This window comes from Pelecanus crispus, chromosome 10, assembly GCF_030463565.1.
Source record: "Pelecanus crispus isolate bPelCri1 chromosome 10, bPelCri1.pri, whole genome shotgun sequence".
Lineage (NCBI taxonomy): Eukaryota > Metazoa > Chordata > Aves > Pelecaniformes > Pelecanidae > Pelecanus > Pelecanus crispus.
Window position 1 is genome coordinate 28,754,069 of NC_134652.1, and position 20,191 is coordinate 28,774,259.

The 20,191-nt window shown below is 41.5% G+C and overlaps 1 protein-coding gene across 1 annotated transcript in view; it reads left to right on the forward strand.

Annotated features, from left to right (window-relative positions):
* Window positions 1-5,257: 5,257 nt before the first annotated feature.
* The window catches only part of LOC104031036 (L-threonine ammonia-lyase), a 30,808-nt gene continuing 15,874 nt past the window's right edge, over window positions 5,258-20,191 (forward strand). The window contains exons 1-5 of the mRNA XM_075718002.1: window positions 5,258-5,391; window positions 9,584-9,610; window positions 12,912-13,254; window positions 17,682-17,798; window positions 18,765-19,006. Of these exons, the coding sequence (XP_075574117.1) occupies window positions 5,258-5,391; window positions 9,584-9,610; window positions 12,912-13,254; window positions 17,682-17,798; window positions 18,765-19,006 (863 nt within the window). The remainder of the gene's footprint in view (window positions 5,392-9,583; window positions 9,611-12,911; window positions 13,255-17,681; window positions 17,799-18,764; window positions 19,007-20,191) is intronic.

Here is a 20,191-nt window from a genome sequence, read left to right on the forward strand (position 1 = left end):
ATTGGGGAGATAATTTTTGGACCTCTAATGTAAAGTGTTTCTCTTTGTCTTGAGGAATACCTCATCCTTTCTGCAAAATGTTTACCCGATAAGCAGATACAGTCCGTCCCACACAGTAACTTTGCACAAAGCACACCCAGGCTTCCCGCTAGCCTCTTGTGCCAGCAAATGTGTTCTTTGCATTGATGCCTGCCCTTTCTCTCAGCCACTGCAAAATATAGCTTGAGGAAGCTAGATCTGTTTCCACTGATTTCAACCTACTTTATCAAGTCTTTTCCCAGCTCCCTAAAGATAACGAATGGGAACATGACATTTCACTACCATGGGTCAGCTGCGATCTGATAAATAGAAACACTGGGGGCTGAAACTCTGGTCTGCTCTGTAAATATTGATTTATGCAGGAAGTGAGATGGAAGTTAGACTACTATGCTAAATTAGAAGGAAATGTGAGGCTTTTTGGTGTCTATTCCTTCTTTTTCTTTTTTTCTAAATGGCGATTCTTTTTGAATTGTCTATATTTATTTATCTATACTGATTATTATAGTGGTTTACCACCACATTTGCATCAATACATTGCAGAATCCTAAATTATCATTTTGGTTTTCTGTGTTGCTACTCTCTGAACAACTTTTGTTGTTTTTCTTGGCTTAACTGCAAGCTGTCTCCACCCTCTTTCCTTCTGCAAATGATCAAATTCTGCAAAGAATTCTCTGCTTTGGATAGACTATTGCTTCCCACCCATGCTGTTCTCACTGAGGTTGGAAATGTTATTAATTTTATTTAGTGTGGGGAAAAACTTGGCTAATCCTTCAAAACCATCTTTCAAGTCCTGTAATTCAGTGAAGTCTTTATTTACAATGGTAATAGCTATTTTTCCTAGTGCTGTCCAAACTGAGTTCTCTCTGGTTACAAGAGAATGAAGCACTGTTTTCCATTTTCACGGCAAAATGGTCCTATTTTAATTTTCAGTTTGGGGCAAAAGCAGCATAACCTTGTTTAGAAGGTTTTCTAGGAAAAGAAGCAGCTGTTACTTTCCACATTATGCTATCTTTTAATGGCTTTTGTGGCAGGGCCTGAGGGAGGAGGGCAGGTAGTCATATACAGCCTGATGAGTGTAAAACTGTTATTCTGAGACTTGGATCTTCCACTTCTTTCCAGTCCTAATCCTTGATCTTGCACACTGGCACATGAGCACTGAATTTAAATTCTATCCCTTGATTAAAGTGGTTTTTTTTTTTCCTTTGGACTCAAAATTATCTAAGTACAAGATGATAATATTGTATGACGATGTGGATAAAAACACTTCTCAAGGATTGCCATTTCAGATGTATACAGTGGCCCTGATAGAGGCTGGTTTACTGGGGTCTCAGGTACGCCTAAAGCTGTGCAGATATGAATGATGGCTTCCTTCCACAAACACAAAAAGCATGAGTGGTGGCAGTATGGAAGATGTAAATGAAACCTTCAGAAGGCACTGGCTTTCTCCCCTTAGGACCCACCGGAGAGCAGCTGGGAGGATGTAAGAAACTTTAGATTTGAAAAGAAACATGATCTGGGGAAGACCTGTAATAGCGTCATCTTTGACAGTTTCATGGCAGTTGTGGTGGATTTCATTTGACTATACCAGCAATGTAATCACATCGTCCCTATTTCTGACTCCCCTTCCGTCCCTCCCCGCCATATAACGGGAAAAAGTCAAAGATGAAAGGTAGCTTTTCGTGCCTGTGGTAGTTGTGGTGTTTTTCGAAGCACTGTGAACAGATTTGGAAATGGCTATATTAAATTATTCCAGCTCATGGTTTAAGAGAAGTAGCGAAATGGTTATTAGAAGAGTTTGGCTTATTTGGAAGTTAAATAACGGGTCTCCAGACAGGCTATAGCTCAGATCAAATCAATGCAAAAGGCACAGAAACGTCAACCCCGTCCTATCCCAGGACAGCTACTTTGTTGTTCATGTGTTAATTCTTTGGTTAGTCTTCTGGTCCGTATTTTTAAATCTTCAAGCAGTTAGTGGACCGATCCCTAGATACTTAGGTAACTTGTTCATTCTCCATGTGTTTTGGTCTGCTGGTAATGATTAGCTTGATCCTATTCAAGACGAGTAAATGTAATGAAAAGAACGTATTTCAGTCTGTTAGCTAAGAGGCATTTGGCTTTTCAAAGCTAAGAGCCAAGAGTGAGGTTATATGTGAAAGGTTTGCAGGATCAGTTATTAAAAGGCGATACGCTAGAGAAGTTTTTTGCTGATTAAGTGCAAAACCAGAGAGAAATGAGGGCGTGCTGGGATTTCAAGTGCAGCAGACAACAAGCCCTTGCAGACAGTTGATTCAGAGGCATGCAGTCTGAAAAGGGAATTGACAGAAGATGGTATCAGGGAAATCACTAATAGGATGTAGCCTTTATAGCCAACTAATTCAAATGCATAACTGGTCTACCATGACCAGTGTGCTTTTTGATGTAAATGAAGTAGACAGCATGGTAAGTAACAGGATGGATTCCCTCCCCACACCTGACTAGATGCTCTCAGTGGCAGTGGGAACAAGGCTGTGCAACACCCTGCTGCTGTGACTTCCGCTGTGTGCATCCACCTTGTCGGTGGTAAAGCTCCTCTAACAATTGCAGGGCTCTGCTTGGAAAAAACGTCTGAAAAGACAATGAAATCAGGAAAGAGCTGTAAACTCCATCATATCGCTTTTGTAATAGCTGCTAAACTATGGGTTAATCTAGTTCAAGTGTATTAAACCTTGAATCAAAAAGCATAAAATATGTACTTAAGTTCATCCCCAGCATAAGTACTTTGATCTGAGACTGCCCTTAAAAAATGTCATTTACGGGGGTATTGCTTTCTGCTGGAGAGTCCTGGTTCTTGGACAGCAGCAGCAGATCTGCCAACTCCTGCTAATAATTGCTTTAGTAAGGACAAAGGAAATAAATAGGAATTTCCTGGAGAAGGATATTAGGAAGAAGTAGGATACCAGATTAACTGCCTAGATGAAGGTGGCAGAGTTATTTAAAGGATTCAAGTAACAACAAAGAAAGATGTCTTAGTCAGACACAGATACTGAAAAACCAGTGCCTGTGAAAGGTGACAAAATCCAATTGCTCTAGAAAGAGAAAGCAGGACTGCTGAATGGCCATCCTCTCTGTGTGCACAGATAGCGAAGGTGGGTACATGAAGTGGCGGACAAAGCATGAGACGCTTGTAAGGACAATGAAGTTTGACAGGCAAGAATGAAAGGAAGACACATCTAATAATAGTGTGTGTTTAACCGTTGATCTCTCATTAAGGAAATAAGCAGCTCAGAAAATGGTCACAGTTAACTTACAGCAATTAACAGCGATGCAGTACCTTCTAAGACACTGCACAGTCAGCGTTTCCAGCACACGCTTAGGTAAGGGCTTTGAATGAACGTTTGATGTGGGCCTAAATCTACAGCAGAAATTTCCAAATATCCTTTTTCCCTAGTGGGCTGCTTGTTTGGGAGTGTTTTAGAAGGGCAGCAATTCAGTGCTTCGTGTACTTCTGTCCTGAAATAGCTTAGTGAATTTGTTTCCAGCTGCTTGGCCAAATGGTCCCAAAAATCCTTTTACTGGTTTTGTGTGGTCTACAAGTGCCAATCACAGATCAAGGCCTTATTTTGTGGGGAGCTGAATTCGTGCCGAGACTTGAGTGCATCGGTCTGGACTCCCAGACACTCGAAAGCCTAGGTATTGTGATTTTCACTACTTTAAGTTCCCTTTCCTGCCCACCTTTGCCCTTCAGATGTGTTATGAGCAAAGTAATAATTCCACCTGCCTTCTCTCTGTGCTTCAAGGCACTGGTGAAGTTGGCCTGAACTTCACTCTGGCTTAGAGCTGCAAGCGCTGGCAGCGGCTGACTGCCTTTTTGTCTCTTCACTTTTAGCAGCCGCATGCTGCTGGGTTGCGGTCACGTGTAGCACGTGCCACCTCCACAACCTGCACATCCACTGCCTGGAAAGGGAAGGATAAAGGGGTTTTGGGTGGGAGAGACAGGAAAAAGTGGTGAATCTGGAGCTTCATTTGTACTGATGAAGTCAGGGGAGCATGGACCTGCCTGCCAGGGAAGGCTCCACCAGCACAGCTCAGTTTCCTAGAGATCCCAGAAGACTATCTGATCATTTATTCTGGCTCTCCCATGTAAAGCAGATGATAATATTTCTCACGGTACTCTGCGGGCAGGGTTAGGTCACAGCTTGGGTTAGATTTTACAATGTGCCTGTTCTCTGTCTTGGAGGTTAAGATTTTGTATACTATCAGCAGAAAGCAGAGAGTACTAAGGGACCACTGATACCTGGAAAGGGACACCTGGTCAGTCCCCAAGCAGCCTGGAGCCTGCGCTCCATCAGGACTATATTCCAGAGGAGTGGAACCACAGAAGAATCTCCTGCTCCCATCCCCACTGCACAGCCCTCCTGCATCTGGAAGTGTGGCACTGCCTTACGCTAACGCTCTCAGGGCAATGAAGAACAGATTTAGATGGGATTTTTTTTGTATCTGTTGCTGCAGTCTTCTCCCTAGATGATCTTTTCTTTTCTGTCTGTATGATCTGGATATCTCTGTTTTTCTGCCACAAAGACTTGTGCCAAGAGAAGACTGGAAAGAAGTAATTGGTCTCCTCTGTGCCTCAGTCTCGAAGACCCGCGTCCCTTGGTGCTGCCTTAGAGGACCCCTGCAGGTGACTCCACCACTGCAAAAAAAGGCATCCCTTTCTTGCTGCCTCTGCCTACCCAAGTGCATGCCGTTAAATCACGGGCCCTACAGCAGGTCTAGATCATGCTCCACAGCTAAGCAGTAAGTAACTAAAGCTTCAAGTGTCCTGCTAACAGAGCGTCACCCAAGCATAATCCAGGCCCTGACTCAAATTGACAAGGACAGGTTGGCCTCTGAAATAATCTCTTTAAATAGCAGCAGCCATCTCTCTCAAAGGCACTTCCCTCTCCCAGCTAGCGCTGGAGAGCTGCTGACAGCACGTCGCCCATTATTTCCCACCCAGGCATTGCAGGGCTGGCACTTCTCACAGGCAAGTGTGTCCCCTGCCCGCAGTCTCCCAGTTTTGCTTTGCACCAGGAATTACTATGAATTTTGCAGCACAGTTTCTCTACTCCAGGGTGTTAAAAAACAGAAGTCCCAGGGACCGCTCCAGGGAAGATGAAGACTACGATCCTTTCTGGCAAAGGTTGGAGAATATTGCTGTCTGACTTAGAGCTAGAGTGCTCCTTTCTCCCCCTCAGGGGTCATGGTCAGCCCTCGGGGTCCACCCAGGGCCAGGCCCACGGACATGACAACCCCTGGACCCCTCCTGCCTCCTTACGGTGTCGTAGTTGGAGTTTTGCTTCACCTCGTTGTTTATTTAGTCGCTGTGCTGTATAGGTAATGCTTTCTTTTTCTTTTCCTTACTTTCTAAAAAAAAAAAAAAGAAATTGTTTGTAATTTTCCAATATATTCCAGAGTTCTGTGGGTATGAGTTACTCTTGGAGTCATCCACTAGAAGCAGTGGAGATTTGAATACTTTAAGCCTGTGGAGTTCAGCTTTTTTATTTCTTCATGAGTACAGTAGTGGAAATAACCCTAGACAGGCTGATGGACTGCTGAAAATTTATCTTGGGATAGCCTGTATCAGATCCTGTTATTACAGGTGTTCTGTGGTTGTCTTTGTTATGGTGCTTATGGTCTGGAATTCCTGTTTTCAGGCTTGGATGGTGCAGACGGAATTTAGGAGACGTCCAGTGCCCTTGTGTAGCACCAGCTGGGAGGGTGTGCACCTATGTGGCATGGTTGTGTTTGTACAGCCTCACTCTTAACCTTTTCCATAGTTGTTTTCTCCCCCAATTTTATTATCTGGACAGTGCTAGCAAGATCACAACCTGGTGTTGCCAGATGTGGTATATACAAGGGGCAATTCTCATTTCCTGCATCCTGCCAATAGTTGCAGATGTTGGTACTGTTTAAAACATAAATTGTTTCAGTGGGCTCAATACTGTTAATAAACCCACATGAAACACCAAAGGGGAAGACAAGATCCCAGTTTGGCATTGGAAAAATGGCTTGCCCAAAGTCACACGTGATGTGATGTGTTCTGCAGCTAACTGAGAATCTTAAACCAGTCCTTTCACCACGGGACCATTCGTTCCTCTGGTTTGGGTTATGCTATTCGTTCTTTATTACAAGTGAATTATGGAGATGTGTTCATCACCAGAGAATCTCTGAATTCAGAATACATTTAACTTAAAGAGGAAAAAAATTTAATTACTTGAAGAGTTTTAACTGCCAAACTGTGTGCAGTGTTTGATAGTGATCATTTGACATTCACAGCCGTGAATGTCCTGTAAGAACTCCTGGGAGGGATGGGTCTGTTGGAGGGACACTTGGAAGGTGTTGAAGCAGAGGTAGCCAAGAGGGGTGACCTTCTGAGTTGTTCTTGCTTTCAGATTACTACTTCTCATGTTATCTATTTAGCAGCTGAGAGGCCGTTGCCATTGCCAGCAGTAAGCAATGACATTTCAATAGTGTGTACAGAAGACTTCCAGCGGATTATGACCACAGGTGAAGGCAGATATAGTACTAGGCTCAGGCTCTGGTAAATCTGACTTACTAAAAGTAAGGAGATACTTTATTAGAAATGATAATGCAGCTTGGTTGTTCCCTGCATGAGCCTGAGCTTTCTTTGCATTTGTTGCTGGTGTAACATCACGTGGTTTTGTCAGACCTGTACATAGTGAGTAGAGTTATAAATGCCTGCTCAATCTCAGGACTTGGATATTATATACCTATCTATGCTGGATGGTCACAGTGCATACATCCCCTAACATTTGTGTCATACAGGCTAGTAACTAAGCCCTGATCTCTTTGTCTTTAAGACGCTCCGATAAGTAGCCCTGCTACGAACTTCCTGCGGGAGTCTTAGGCAAGTCACTCGATCTGTCTGTGCCCCAGTTTCTATCAATAAAGTTGAGCTAATATTTACTGAATTTGTCTTTCTGTTTAGGGGAAGATATTGGTGATTCCTATGTGATTTAGGAACAATCTCTTTGCGTAGGGTTTGGGTATCCAAATGTCAGAGATGCATTTTAAATTTCCATCCTGTAATTGCCACTAGTTGGAGTGATACAGTCTCAAACGGGTATTTCTAAGTACTAGTATTATACAAAATAATGATAATTTGAGAAAGTAATGTTTGAGTGCAGTGTTGTCTTTGATCTGTTTTAACTGTATTGTCAAAGAGAGATCTAGCGTGTTCCTTCCCCATGCCTGGGGGAGTTTAGTTGTCACCCTATAGTCCTGCAGAGGACACACAGACACTATACAGTGCAGTGACCTAGAATTGCTAGCAGTGAGGGTGATGCTTCTTGCCATTTATATCTCAGCAAGCCTCTATAATTTCTCTTTCATAAAGACCCGCTTCCACAAGCTGCTGAGACGCCTTTAAGAATTGCTGCTATTGCAGAATTTGGATGTATTTGGGGAGGGGGGGGGGGGGGGAAAGTAGAAGGGGAGTTTAGGAGCTATTGGGAAAGACGATTGCAGCAGACGGGGAAGGTTTCAGAGGGGGGTGAGAGGCTCAGACATCCAGAAGGGTCAGAGGAGACAGGGCTGGGGACATGGAATAAGAAGGATTAATGGAGCTGGGGAGGTTCTGGGTAAAAGAGGGATTTGGATGAGGGAAAGGGCCCTTTCTGTGATATCCTGGGATTACCTTTTTCTCACTCCTTTAAGAGGAGATCCCAGCCCTAGCCACATCTCAGTCATAAGCAGAGCAGACTGCTACCTGCAGCAGGCTGCTCCCCCTGCCTCGCCCCCCAGTACATGACCTATCTCTGCTCAACACTTTGAGGGATGAGGCAGAAGGGTCTTTAAAGGGGTCACTTTTTGCTGTAATAAGTATTCCAAACTTGCAGGCAAAAGATCTGAGCCCATTTATCCAGAAAGCAGATAAGTGTGTCTAAAACTGTATCTTACCAATGTCTGTTGCTTGGTGTGCTCGAGGAAAGTATTCAGGGAGCCTGAAGATGATGGCAGCATATAGATATGAACTTAAGAATCCCCTACACCCAAAACATCACAAAAAAAAATATAGAGAACGTGTGTATGTGTGCTGATGGGTTAATTACAGGCTAGCCCCAATCCATTGGGATGGTTTGAAGTGGTATTCAAGCTTAACACCTTGCCAGTTTGCACTATGCTGCTGATCAGTCCAAGTTAGGCATTGGAGTTTGAGATTCTTGTTGTGGCGTAGACCTATAAGGATGCTAAAATACTCTAAGAACTTGTACCGCACTGTCAGTCCCTCTTCATGGTGAGTGTGTATCATTGTGAATGCAGATGATAAAAACTACTGTAGAAATGCCAAGGAAATGCTGAGTTGTCAGTTTGGTACTAAAATTTCTTTGTTTCCTTTTGTGACACTTGAATTTCTCTGTGAAGGAGCACAATAACATGGGAATGTATGTCCATACTTCCAGCTTCGTTTCTGCCTCAAAACATGTTGTTGTGACTCATTTTGTAAGAGGTATAAAAGCTGCCAGATGGGCCAAATGCTGACATGGGGTACATCTGCAATCAAAATGGCAACACCAGGTCAGACCAAAGAGCAGTCTACCTCTGTGTCTTTTCTGTAGTGGTGGCCAGCAACAGGAGCTTGGAGAAAAACAAAAGCCACCTAAGATGCTTTCTCTCATATGCTTTCACGGAGTGTGCCAAGGAAGTGCTTAGGGGCTTCCTGAATCACAGATTACTTCTTGAATGATGTGTTTATCAGTGGTTAGACCTACTCCATATAGTTTTTTTAGGAAGCCATTTATACCATTGTGCTTCATAGCATCCTGTGTCAATGAGTTCTGCGAGCTAATTGTTTTCTGTAAGAAGGGAACTTTTAAATTTCCTATCTGATCCTTTCATATGATCTCCCTGTAACATTTATACTAGGAGAAGTAGCAACTAATCCTTCCCAGTTTGCTATTTCCTGGACATCTGTGACTTTTTGTACATTTTTTGCTTCTTCAGTTTTAGAAGCTGAAAAGATCCAGTATATCAGTTTAATCTGTTTAGTCTGTTTCATGGATCATGAGGAAGGCAATCTGCATGTGCTTTATCTGATGGGGACATGTAACTGTCCCATCATTGCAGGATAACTGTGTGGGCATTTCTTTCTCCTTGTAACGAAGGCAACAGTCATGGTCTTTAGGTATAGGTCTCTCCCACCCCCCCCCCCCCACCCCCCGCAGATAAAAATCTTCTGAAAATTATTTTTGTTGGTTTTATTAATTTCTTCATTTATTAATATTACTATTTTTCCAAACTTGTTTTCCCCAGTGCTGTGTAACTTGATGCAAATTATCAGGATATTAAAAAAACTAAGTTGGAAACGGAAGAGTTATTCATTCAGAGTTGTTGCTTTTTATCATTTTTATCATTCTAAGAGTATGTTTTGGCACGCAGTCTCTTTGCATTGGCTTTGAGACTTTAAACCATGTAAAGCTATCTGCTTAAACAAATTATATTTTTTCCAGTTCCTTAATTATTCATGGAATGTCTGCATACAGATCTTCTCTTTTATTTTTTGCAGTTATGCCGAGCAGCTGTTCTTGAAAAAGTAGGTTTTTAAACTGTATTTTCATGCTTGCTTTTACTAATTGCTTTAAAGGTAAAATATTGTCATTTATAACCATGTAACAAAGCTTGCCAGCTGGATATTTGTTTTATGGCTGGAAATAAACAGACTTTTAAATGAAAACTTTCCTAGGCAAATTCCAAAAAAGGAAAAGCGATCCATTTGAAAGGATGTTTTATAAAGCTGGGGCTTAGTATTTATATTGGCTCCGATTTTCATCTGGTGGGCATGGTCACTAGAATAGGGGCCATACTTTGTTACTGTGCATGAGAAGTCACGTGCTGTCTTTTTGTGAGCACTTGCATGCTTTGCTGCCAGCTTTGACTGTTCCTGCAAAAGAAATTCATACTGAGGTGATCTACGCCAAGCGTACAAACTGTGTTCAAGGAGAGAAATACATCTGACCAAACAGGGTTATTAGTTGCCTGTTAGTGATGGATTAACAAACATCAGCCCGCTGTTTAGCTGGGGAGTTTGAGAGTTCTCAGTGGGTCTGTGGCACACCCAGGCAGGTTCAACAGGGAAAGATGTCATTCGCTAATGTAAATGAAAAATATGTACACAGAAGGAGAATAAAAATTCATCTGAAATAAATATATACAATACATACATATGCAATAGGATGATGATATTCCTTTGGTAATGACACTGCTGGCCTTTCAGATGCAAGTGGATGATAGTTTCCATATCAAATGTTGAGATGGTAATGTTTCAGATGTGCTTTAAACCTATCTCAAGCTTGAAAAGCCTACATGTTTTTTATAGCTGTTTGACTTTTGTTCTTTTTCAACAGTCATGAGGTGGTGTCTCCATCAGGGTCCTGAGCAGATACTCACGGTTCATGAGAGCAGTGCTGCAGATCAAGAACTGAGAATCTGATTGTTCTGCCAAAAAAAGGAAATCCAAGAGTAGGGCCAAAAATCAGTATCCCATTTTAGTCTTTCTATTTGCAGATAAAAATATTTGGTGGCACGAGTGTTGTGAGGCATTACCCTGTAGTTTGTACTTTCTAGCAGAATCCTAGTTCATCAATGGACTTTTTGTGGTCATCTTTGGCTGGGTTTTTTATGGATTTTTTTGTAGTTAATTGCAACAGATATAAGGAAAAAGTGTACATTTATCTCCTATCTCAAATGCCAGTCAGTAAAAAATTTTGACCTAGAGAAACCATAAATTTTTGATCTACCTATGTATCGTACCCTACATATACCCTTTTAACCCATTGCCAGTGTAAGAAATATCATTCATTGCTAATGCTTGCTAAACATTTTAGATAATATGTTTAGAGATAAGATCTATATGTTCTTCTCTTTTTGGAGTGGTTATGGGCTACTGTGTTATGGAAAATGTTTCTTTGCAGGGCAGGTAGGGAATGAACTCTTAACAGTGATGTGGCCTCTTAGATGATGATAGCTGTTGTTTATGCCAGGGGCTGTGCTGTAACAAGTTCACAGGCAGACAGTCTGATCTGATTCTCATCTTTGCATTAAGATAACTAATATGCCTGAGAACTAACACTGCAAGCTTAACATCTTCGTGAAATGTTCCAACCCTCTAACCCCAAAGGACCAGAAATGCAGAAAAGTATGGACTAGAGCTACTTGATAAGCTAGTTAATTTGAAGGCAGAATGCCTGCTGTTTGGGTGTGTCAGCTTTAAGATACGGTATTGGGAATGTATTTTAAATCACAAGTTTCAACATAAACAAGTTGCAAATGTGTAAATACTTTATCTTAGGAAATCAGTGTTGATCTCATTAATTTTGGAGAGAGAAGACATTGCTACAAAAATTGTCCTTTTTTATCTTCTGTGAGGATATACAGGTTGATGCTACTGGTATATCACTTGATTCAAACAGGAGAAGCTTTTATGTTGCCGATGTTGTTATGTGAAGTCCTCAGTGGAACAACTGGAAGTGTAATAGGAAGCAGAGCTACAAGCACAGATTATTTGGACCACAAAGAAAATGGATGACACTGCCAAAAATGGGGCAATTGCTCAAAAAGCATCTGTTTTTAAATGTTTTAAAATTCTTTTAGGAAATTATTACCATGCATATTACAGTGCTGATCGCTGCTGTAAAACTAGGGCAACATATGCTTTAGCCAGCCCTGCTGATGAATAACTGCATAACTTAAATCCAAATAGTTTTGTGAAAATGGTAAATATTTTTTGTTGGGGGTGATGCCGAAAACTCTGACATAATGTAACATGTATATTTTTTAGAAACCGCTTTCTTCCAAATAGATTAATATTGAGTCCTTCGAGTAGAGGGGCTTATACCATCTGTGTAATCATAGCCACAGACCAGGAGTGGTATCGGCTCTTTTCCAAATCACTGGTCTTCTGCTTAATGCTCCTTTTCCCCCACATAACTCTCCAAATTCCAAGAATTCCTAGAAGTTCTGCATTTCTTTGTTAGTAGGGCTGCAAAATCCTACACTACAGTATATTATCCCTTGTGAACTCCTGAACACTGTGGATCATAGAGTAAGGTAGTTGAAGGTAGGAAAACTGGCAAATGTTTGTAGCAGTGTTGTCTCTCCAAAGTTTCTCAGGGAAGGAGGTTTGCGTGACATCACGGTGTCATCTTATCTACAGGTGGGTTTATCTATGAATTGTTAACTTGCAGATCAGGAGACCTAGTTCTTTAGCTCTGTAGTAGGATATTAATTGTTATCCCTTATCAAAGTAATTTCCTTCCCCTCATGAGGCAGTTGACGGCTGTCAAGAGTATGCTCTGCAAGTATGCAAAAGCAGGGCAGCAGACCTCTGGTGTACAATGTAATGACATTTGTTACTGCTATTAATAGTATTGGGGAATGCTCTGCAGCAGCTATTTGCCTTTTTTGAAAAACACGGAATTGCATGCAGCAAATACCATTCCAGTTATTCCAAAAATTCTGGAAGCACTGAACTGGGATCGTTGCAAATTGAGACTGAGTACTGAGGAAGGTCTGGCTGCCCAGACAGCATGGATTATAGCTTTCTTATTTTCTTGGGTATGACACTTTCCCAGTTTGTCGACATGCTAGGTTATCTGTGGCTTTTCTAAAAACTGGCTGGTTACAGTAGCTTTCAATACACCTACAAGAGGTCCCTTCCAACCCAAAGCATTCTATGATTCTATGATTTCAAAGAGAAGGTAGTATGACAGTAATAATTCAGCCTGCCTATTTGAGGCTTGCAAAGAGCAACTGAGATTTGGATCCTTCTTAAATGCTAAATGTCAAGCCTTTAATCATCCAAGCTTTCCTAACAAGTTTCTTTTATTTGTTTTTAGGGATGACAATAAAATAAAGAAACAAGACACCCCGGCACTTTGTGATCTTCACTGTTGCAAAGATGGGCCGATAAGAAATGGCCTTATTGGGCAGAAGCCACCCTCTATCAACCCTGAGAGACTGAAAGATTTTGGTGAGGAGGATTACCTGAACGGGGATGTGAAGACCTGGGAAATGAAGATAGTGAGCCGTAATGAGGAGTTACTTAGAGATGCCCTGTCCCGCATCCCTCAGTCAAGCAGTAGGACCAGCCTGTCAAGCTATAACAAGCTGATTCGATTTGAAGATATTAGTGCAGCAGCTTTCAAAATCCAGTGCGGTGTTCAGAAAACCCCCTGCATGGTAGGGAGTTTATATGGCTTTGCATTCTCTCAGCATTTCTTTTATTTTCTTTATAAAAGTTGATCAGAAATGAATGAGGAGTATGTGTGAGTTGCAGCAGGTAGATCTGTGTAAGATGACTCGTTAAAATTAGTTGTTCTTAACTCTCAATAAGTATTTTCTTCTCACCTGTTTACGCTAACCTAAATCCTCAAAGATTGCAGTGACCTGTAAACAAAGGATAAACCACATTAGGCATGGACTTAATGCACTGTGGTATTATGCTCCCGGTGAAAAACTCTTGCTACAAGGAACCTGAGTTGGAGATGGCAGACTTTCAGTGTTTCGGTAAGCAGTTTTGTGGGATGGTCTGGTTTGGAACCAGCCCTCATTTGGGAGAGTTTGAAGGTACAGATTTTCCTTCCTAGCCTGACCAACCTGGCAAGGCTGGATATGTTCTGTAGCCAGGTGGTTCTGCCACATGCATCTTCAACAAAACAAGGACATTAAGATATATACACACAAACATCAATCAATCCGTCTGGGTATGAAAATGACTGAGACCCTCCCATAAATGTACAAGCGTTTGCTAAAGCATAAGGGAAGTACAGCGGCAAGCTATTTAATTCATAGCGTATTTCTACTGTTGGGAGCTCTTCGTGAAGGCTACTGTAGGCACTCTGTGGCTAATCTCTTTTCCCTGCAGTGGGTGAAAAGAGCGTCTTTGCCAAATGGCAATTCATGGCAGCAGCCCCAAATCGCGCTCTTGATGAATCCCTGCCTGTTGCTGACCCGGGGCACCCCACCAGCCTCACCGGCTGTGGATTGTCTTTCTGGCCTGCACAGGGAAAGGACCTTGGTGTCTGAGCCGCTGCTTGCGGTTAACAGTCCCTGGAGCAAAGTGATTGGGTCTGCAAGGCGCAGCAGTTCTCCCGGTTCCCAGATGGTGCCTGCTGATCCGGAGACATCATACTTACTTTCAGTGCATTTTTTTAGCTTAGAGTTCCCAAAATAAGGATAGCTGTGCTTTTTGTAGCATACTACTGAAGAAGTGTCTCATGACAAAGGGTATGATACAAGACCGTTTGGGGTTGTAATGTGGCACAAAAAATTTGCAGGGCAGTGTTGGCCGGAGTGCAGGGAGTCAAACTGGATGCATTTTGCATTCATATACTGCCTGTTCAGAGTGACTCAGGAGTAAATCACCCTGCCTGCTGTACCTGGATTTCCTTCCAGAGTGGAAAAGTTGGCTTGCTCGCCAAGGTGGCGGGGGGAGTGAGCAAACACATGTGCAGCATGGGTGGTTGGGGGGCCAGGGCCTGGGTGAACGGAGGGAGCGTACCAAGCTCTGCACATTGCATTGGTTGTCACCAAAACTCTCAGACTGTCATGCCTGAGAGCACAGTCAGTGCTGTAGACAGGAGTGTCAATCTTCTGCTTTTGTAGAGAGACTGTCCCTGGAAGAGATTTGCATTTATGTTGCAGGTAATGAGCACTGCACTTCTCTGTAATCACAACTCTGGTTATATTTGTTAGATGGGTTTAATCTTGCTGTACAAAGGTAGGTCTGTGGGCAGGGAGAGGGACAGTGTCAGGGCTTAATTTGGAAAGCAGAACTAGCTAGCTCTGTACCCTTTGATAGCCTGGATCATCCCTTCCCTGCATCTCATGGCATCGTGTACTTCTGCCAAACTAGTAAAGTCTATCTTGGCCCCATCCCCTGAGCCATGTCCTTGCTCTCAGCCCATCCTAATGCAGGAAGAGGTGAGACTGCACCACTGGGTCCATCTTCTGCTCCTGCAGGCATCCGTGTAATATGAAATTTTTCATAAACTGAGCGGGCTCCTGCTCACAAGTAGTTAAGCTCTCTTTGGCCAATTCACACCATTTGTTCTCAGGCAGCTTTGCCCCTCAATGTAAATAGTTCTTTTCTCTTGGGCATCCCTGGCAGATTTATGCAACACAGTTGTATCCCCTTTCTGCATTTACTGTGCCAAGCTAAACAGGCTAACTTTTTTTAGTCTGTTTTTATGAAATATGCTTTTTGGATGATCGGAATAGTGGAAAACCTATATCCCCCCTTGTTTTAGTGTGAAAATAGCCCATGACTTGCTCTTCAAAGTAGTGTTCGCGCAGAAGTCATTAGTAAGTGTTTCATGCACTGATTTAAAAGGAAAGTATTGAAAGCGAAGAGTGGTGTCAAGGAAAACACAGATAACCTTTATTTTAACTCATCGCTGAGAGGTAAGAGCCCCTTTCAGGCACATTTGTTTGGATTAAAAAAGTGAGCATAACTATAATCCATTCAGTTAATTGAATGGAGAAACACTTCACAGGGTGACTCCTAATCTGCAGGTAAGACCATGGATGGAGCGTCGTGGATCCTTATGCAGGAGTTTGCCTGGGGCTGAGCTATGGCATCATGAATGATTGTAACAGATGTTACAGAGATTTTGAGTATAGGAAAACAAGGAATTAGCATTAAATTGGGCACTTGGTTTGATTACTGATGTAGGAACTTCAAGCGTTGTTTTGTGTTAGCTTTGTGGATGCCAAATGGAGGCTGTGCTGTGTGTTGTCCATTAGACACAGTATCTGTAGTCCTTGGATAAGATCCCAGTGACAAAAGGGAAAACTTACAGGCTGGTTCAATGAGTCTTACAAGGTCATGCATCAGGTCAGTACAGCTGAAAATAGCACTGACACCTCCTTTGTTAGAAGTAGTTGCTATATTTCGGCTACATGAAAAAAAGCCTCAGTTAAAGGAAGCAGAAAAGGATAACCTAAAGAGTTAAAATATTGAGTATCAAAATTAAAGAAAAATAATTTGAAGTACACCACCTCTGTGGTAAAGAGTGACTTAATGACACACATTTTTAAATGTAGGAGACTTAGCGAGTTTATGAAGTCGCAGGATTCATCTCCTTAAATCCTTTTTATTGTTCACTCGAGAATGCAAGATTCTCTACAAAAACAAAAATGATAAAACCAATATGGTATGTAAAGAACCAGTAAAGCAGTGTTTCTTGTCTAGTGTTCTTGTTCTGGTTTGCATAGGCATTCTCCATAGATTAGGCTGTTTAGGATAGAAACTATTATCCTATTAGTGTACTAAGCACTTTCCATTCTTTCAGTTCTGCAGCCAGATTTGCAAAGGAGCAGCAAGGGGTAGGTCCTGCTGCAGGATTTTCAGAAGCAAAATAGAGAATCTGGCCCCACCTATGGGTGAGGAACTTAACATATGCTTGTAAATCCACTAAAAAGCCTTGAAACATTCATCTGAAATAGTTTAACTGTGTACCTTAAAGCAAGTATCTGCTTCAGATATATTTAGTTTATATAAATTCACTTTGAAAGTCCCACAGTCTGAAAAATATGTCAGTACTTATTACTATGTACGCTATACACCATATGCATGACAGTGCCAGATACCTTTTGAGATAAATATTTAAAATATCTTGTCATGCTGTCTTTTAATCTACCTCTCTTTGTGACTTATCCTAAATGAGGGCTCGATCCCCTAAATCCCCAGGTCCTCGTTTGCTTTGGCAGCCAATGGAAGAAATAGAGCCAATTACGAAATAGAGACGCAGTAAGCCTGGGGAACTGGAACCCACAGGCTTACTGCAGCTCTATTTCTTAAGTTGTCTTGTTTAAAACTATTGTTTTAGGTAATATGGTAATAGGAAATGAACATGATGATGCATGCTGTCTTGCATGTCTTGCTATAAAAACTGGTGAAGCTTTGCCATTAAAAAAATAACTTAAAAAAATCATGCACTTGGACGCTGCATCACATGTACTATGCTTGCTACTTCCTCTCAGCTCAGGGATCCTTTCTGTTTCAAACACGGAGCATTTTCAAACAACTGCTGCTTACACTTGCAATCCTGGGAAATATTTTTTATTATTTCCATCATTCTTCAAATAAGAAATGTCTTTACTACTGTCATACTGCCTTAGGAAGCAAAATGGACAATATTCAGTAGTGAATCAGTGACAGAAACCATAGCAGAGTCATAATGGGACTCAAGGAGGAATTTTCCAACTGCTTTTGTATCTATTAGATGACGACTTTATTTTTTGGGTATTCAATATTCAGTTCTGGCAAGTGCTAAAACCATAGGGTGGTTTTTGAAATAATTTAAAATACTTACTTTAATATCTGTATTTGAACACTAAGACCAAAATAAGTGCTATTTTCAGAATTCATAATGACACGGGGCACATATTTCACTGCTGCGAGTTTGAAAATTACTTCCATAAACCAGAAGAATCTGGTAGGTAACAACACACTGTCATGTAATTCTAAAGAAACGGATTATGACATTTACGTTTTAGAGCTCATATGTAGCCGTTGAATGCATGCCTCACCAGGGAGCTGATGGGGTGTGGAAGATTTCTCTTAATTTTAGATACATCCCCATAATAACATTTCTATACTCCAGTATTCTAGGCTATCCAAGCAATATGGAATGGACATCTACCTAAAGAAAGAGTTCCTCCAGTACACAGGATCTGTGAAGGAACGAGGTGTACTTTACCTTCTGACATCGTTGCCTCAGGTAAACAAAATGTCAACGTTCAAAAAAAAAAAAAAAAATTAGATTAGTTCTGCTTCACAAAAATAGAGCGAAATTAAAGATAATTTTACCTATAATGTCTATGGAATTGCAGTGTTTCTTGCCTTTTGAACCATTGTGCTGAACAACATAGATAGGTCTGCAAGTATCTGAATGTAAAATACTTTACTCTGTGTGTGTGTGTATATATATATATAAAAAAACCCCTTTATTTACAATTGGACAATCTGCTGGTGAAATGCTTAAAAATATTTGAAAGAAAAGCTTGCAAAATGTAACATCAGCGTTTTTCTGTGGCATTTAGATGAACGTGTTTGTATGCGTGCTATGGTTCTGACATGTTGAAACCACCAAACTTTAAGCGATGATGAAATTGAGTTACAGTGGGTGATGAGAAGGATCTATGAAGGATGAGAAGATCACCAATTGATTTTGTAATGAATTTCAGTATCATTACATGAATAGCTTGTTTATCATTTGTCGTAGGAGGTTATTGAGTCTCTGCAGCAATAATAATTATAATTGACATGATACAGCAGACCAGTAACAGTGGTTATTCCTGTACTTTTGTAATGATATGAATAAATCCTTCTATTAAAGGGGAACCTGCAATGAAATAATTTCACACAGGCAGGGAAGAAGGACCACATATTGGCTCTGAGGGGCCAGATATCGGCTCTTCTGGGATCAGATAGAGTTTTGCACTTAATTCCAATGGAACAAGAATTGAACCCAGAGGAGTGCAGGAACAGGGATTGATCATGTGCTGTCTTAGCTCTGTGTGCAAGTCCTCAGATCACACCAGACATGCATGTGCTGTATCATAATATCATAATATGATCAGCTAGTAGAGGAAAAGAAGGAAGTCGGACCACTAGAATGATCCAGGATCATATGTGACAATTTTGTGACACTATATAATGTGCAATAAGCAACCCTGTTTTTTAGGATCAGCAAAGAAAGGGGGTGATCGTGGCTTCGGACAGTAACTTTTCCATGGCTGTTGCTTACCATGCCTCAGAGCTCCGTATTCCAGTGTTTGTCATCATGTCAACGAGCACATCCCCGGCCAGAGTGAAAATGTGCCGTGAGTACGGTGCCATGGTTATATCCTATGGCACTACAGCTAAGGATTCCCAGATGCATGCAAGAAGGTTGGCACAGGAGAATGGTTACCTCTACCTCGAAGAGTAAGTGGAAAGTCAGGCTGACTAGAAAGATTAGATTAGATACTTGCACAGCTCTGCAAAAACAGTTAGTTTCATTAAAATTTGATCACAGGTCATCAAAATGTCCCCATTACCTGGAGTATGGACGGTTACGTGTTCCCAGGCACAAATCACAAATCTTGCTGTAACAGTTGGGGATGGAAGACAAAATGAAACACTATTCTCTTGCCCCAGATTAGGTGAACTTTCTGATTAGGAATTAGATGGGCTAGTATGATAATCGATATATGTTAACTCTTTATGAACCTTGTCAGAAAGCATTAAGGCTAGCATTGATTTTTGGTCTCTCTGGAGTAACGTGGGTAAAAGCTAATCTTTAATGCAAAGGGTTCAGTGGCATAGTGTAGAACAAGAGGTTAATGCTGTAAAACTTTCGCATATCTGGTGTGAGTGACAAAACTGATTCTGCCTTGAAAAAACGATTAAGAGGCTACTTCATGCATATATTTAAAGTAGCTAAGGATGAGTATAAATTGAAGTTTGAACTATTTGAGGTTATTGAACAAGCCAAATCTTATAAAAGCATGATTAAAATAAGACAAGACAGGCAAAAATATTTAGAACGGAGCCATTTTCCATTTTTTTTTACTTTCCTCTCTGCAGTCTCTTCTGCCTTTCCCTTCCCTTTTCTTTTTTCTTACCTTTTTTCAAGTAAGATTTCCAAAAGTGCAGAGGGGTGAATCATTAGCATGAGGGAGCTGGAGGTCCCTTTGATGCACTGAGCTGGAGTGTTACTCTCCCTCCCCATCGCCACCTCTGTGCTGGCTTTATCTACCACTTTGTGCTTGTACAGCACCTACTGCAGTGAGTGCCTGTCCCCTTCAGCTCCTAGGCACTACTGCATTAAACATAGTAGCAATGAGTAATGTTGCTTGGAAAGCGGATCCCAGAATGAGCAGAATGGGGAAAGTCCTAACTTCTTTCCAAGTTGGTTTAATGGGAAGGCAATATTAAAAACTGTAGTCTTCAACTGCACTGTTAGTTCTGCCGACAGCAAGTGGCCCACAGGGCTGGTTGATGTGCTGTGTGTGTCACCATGGGTATAACGTTGTCCCAGACTGAGACTTTTAAAGAAATCCAAGGGAACGAAGTGTCCTAGATCCCAATGAATTTTAAACCCATTTAGGTTCTCTTTGAAAACCACAG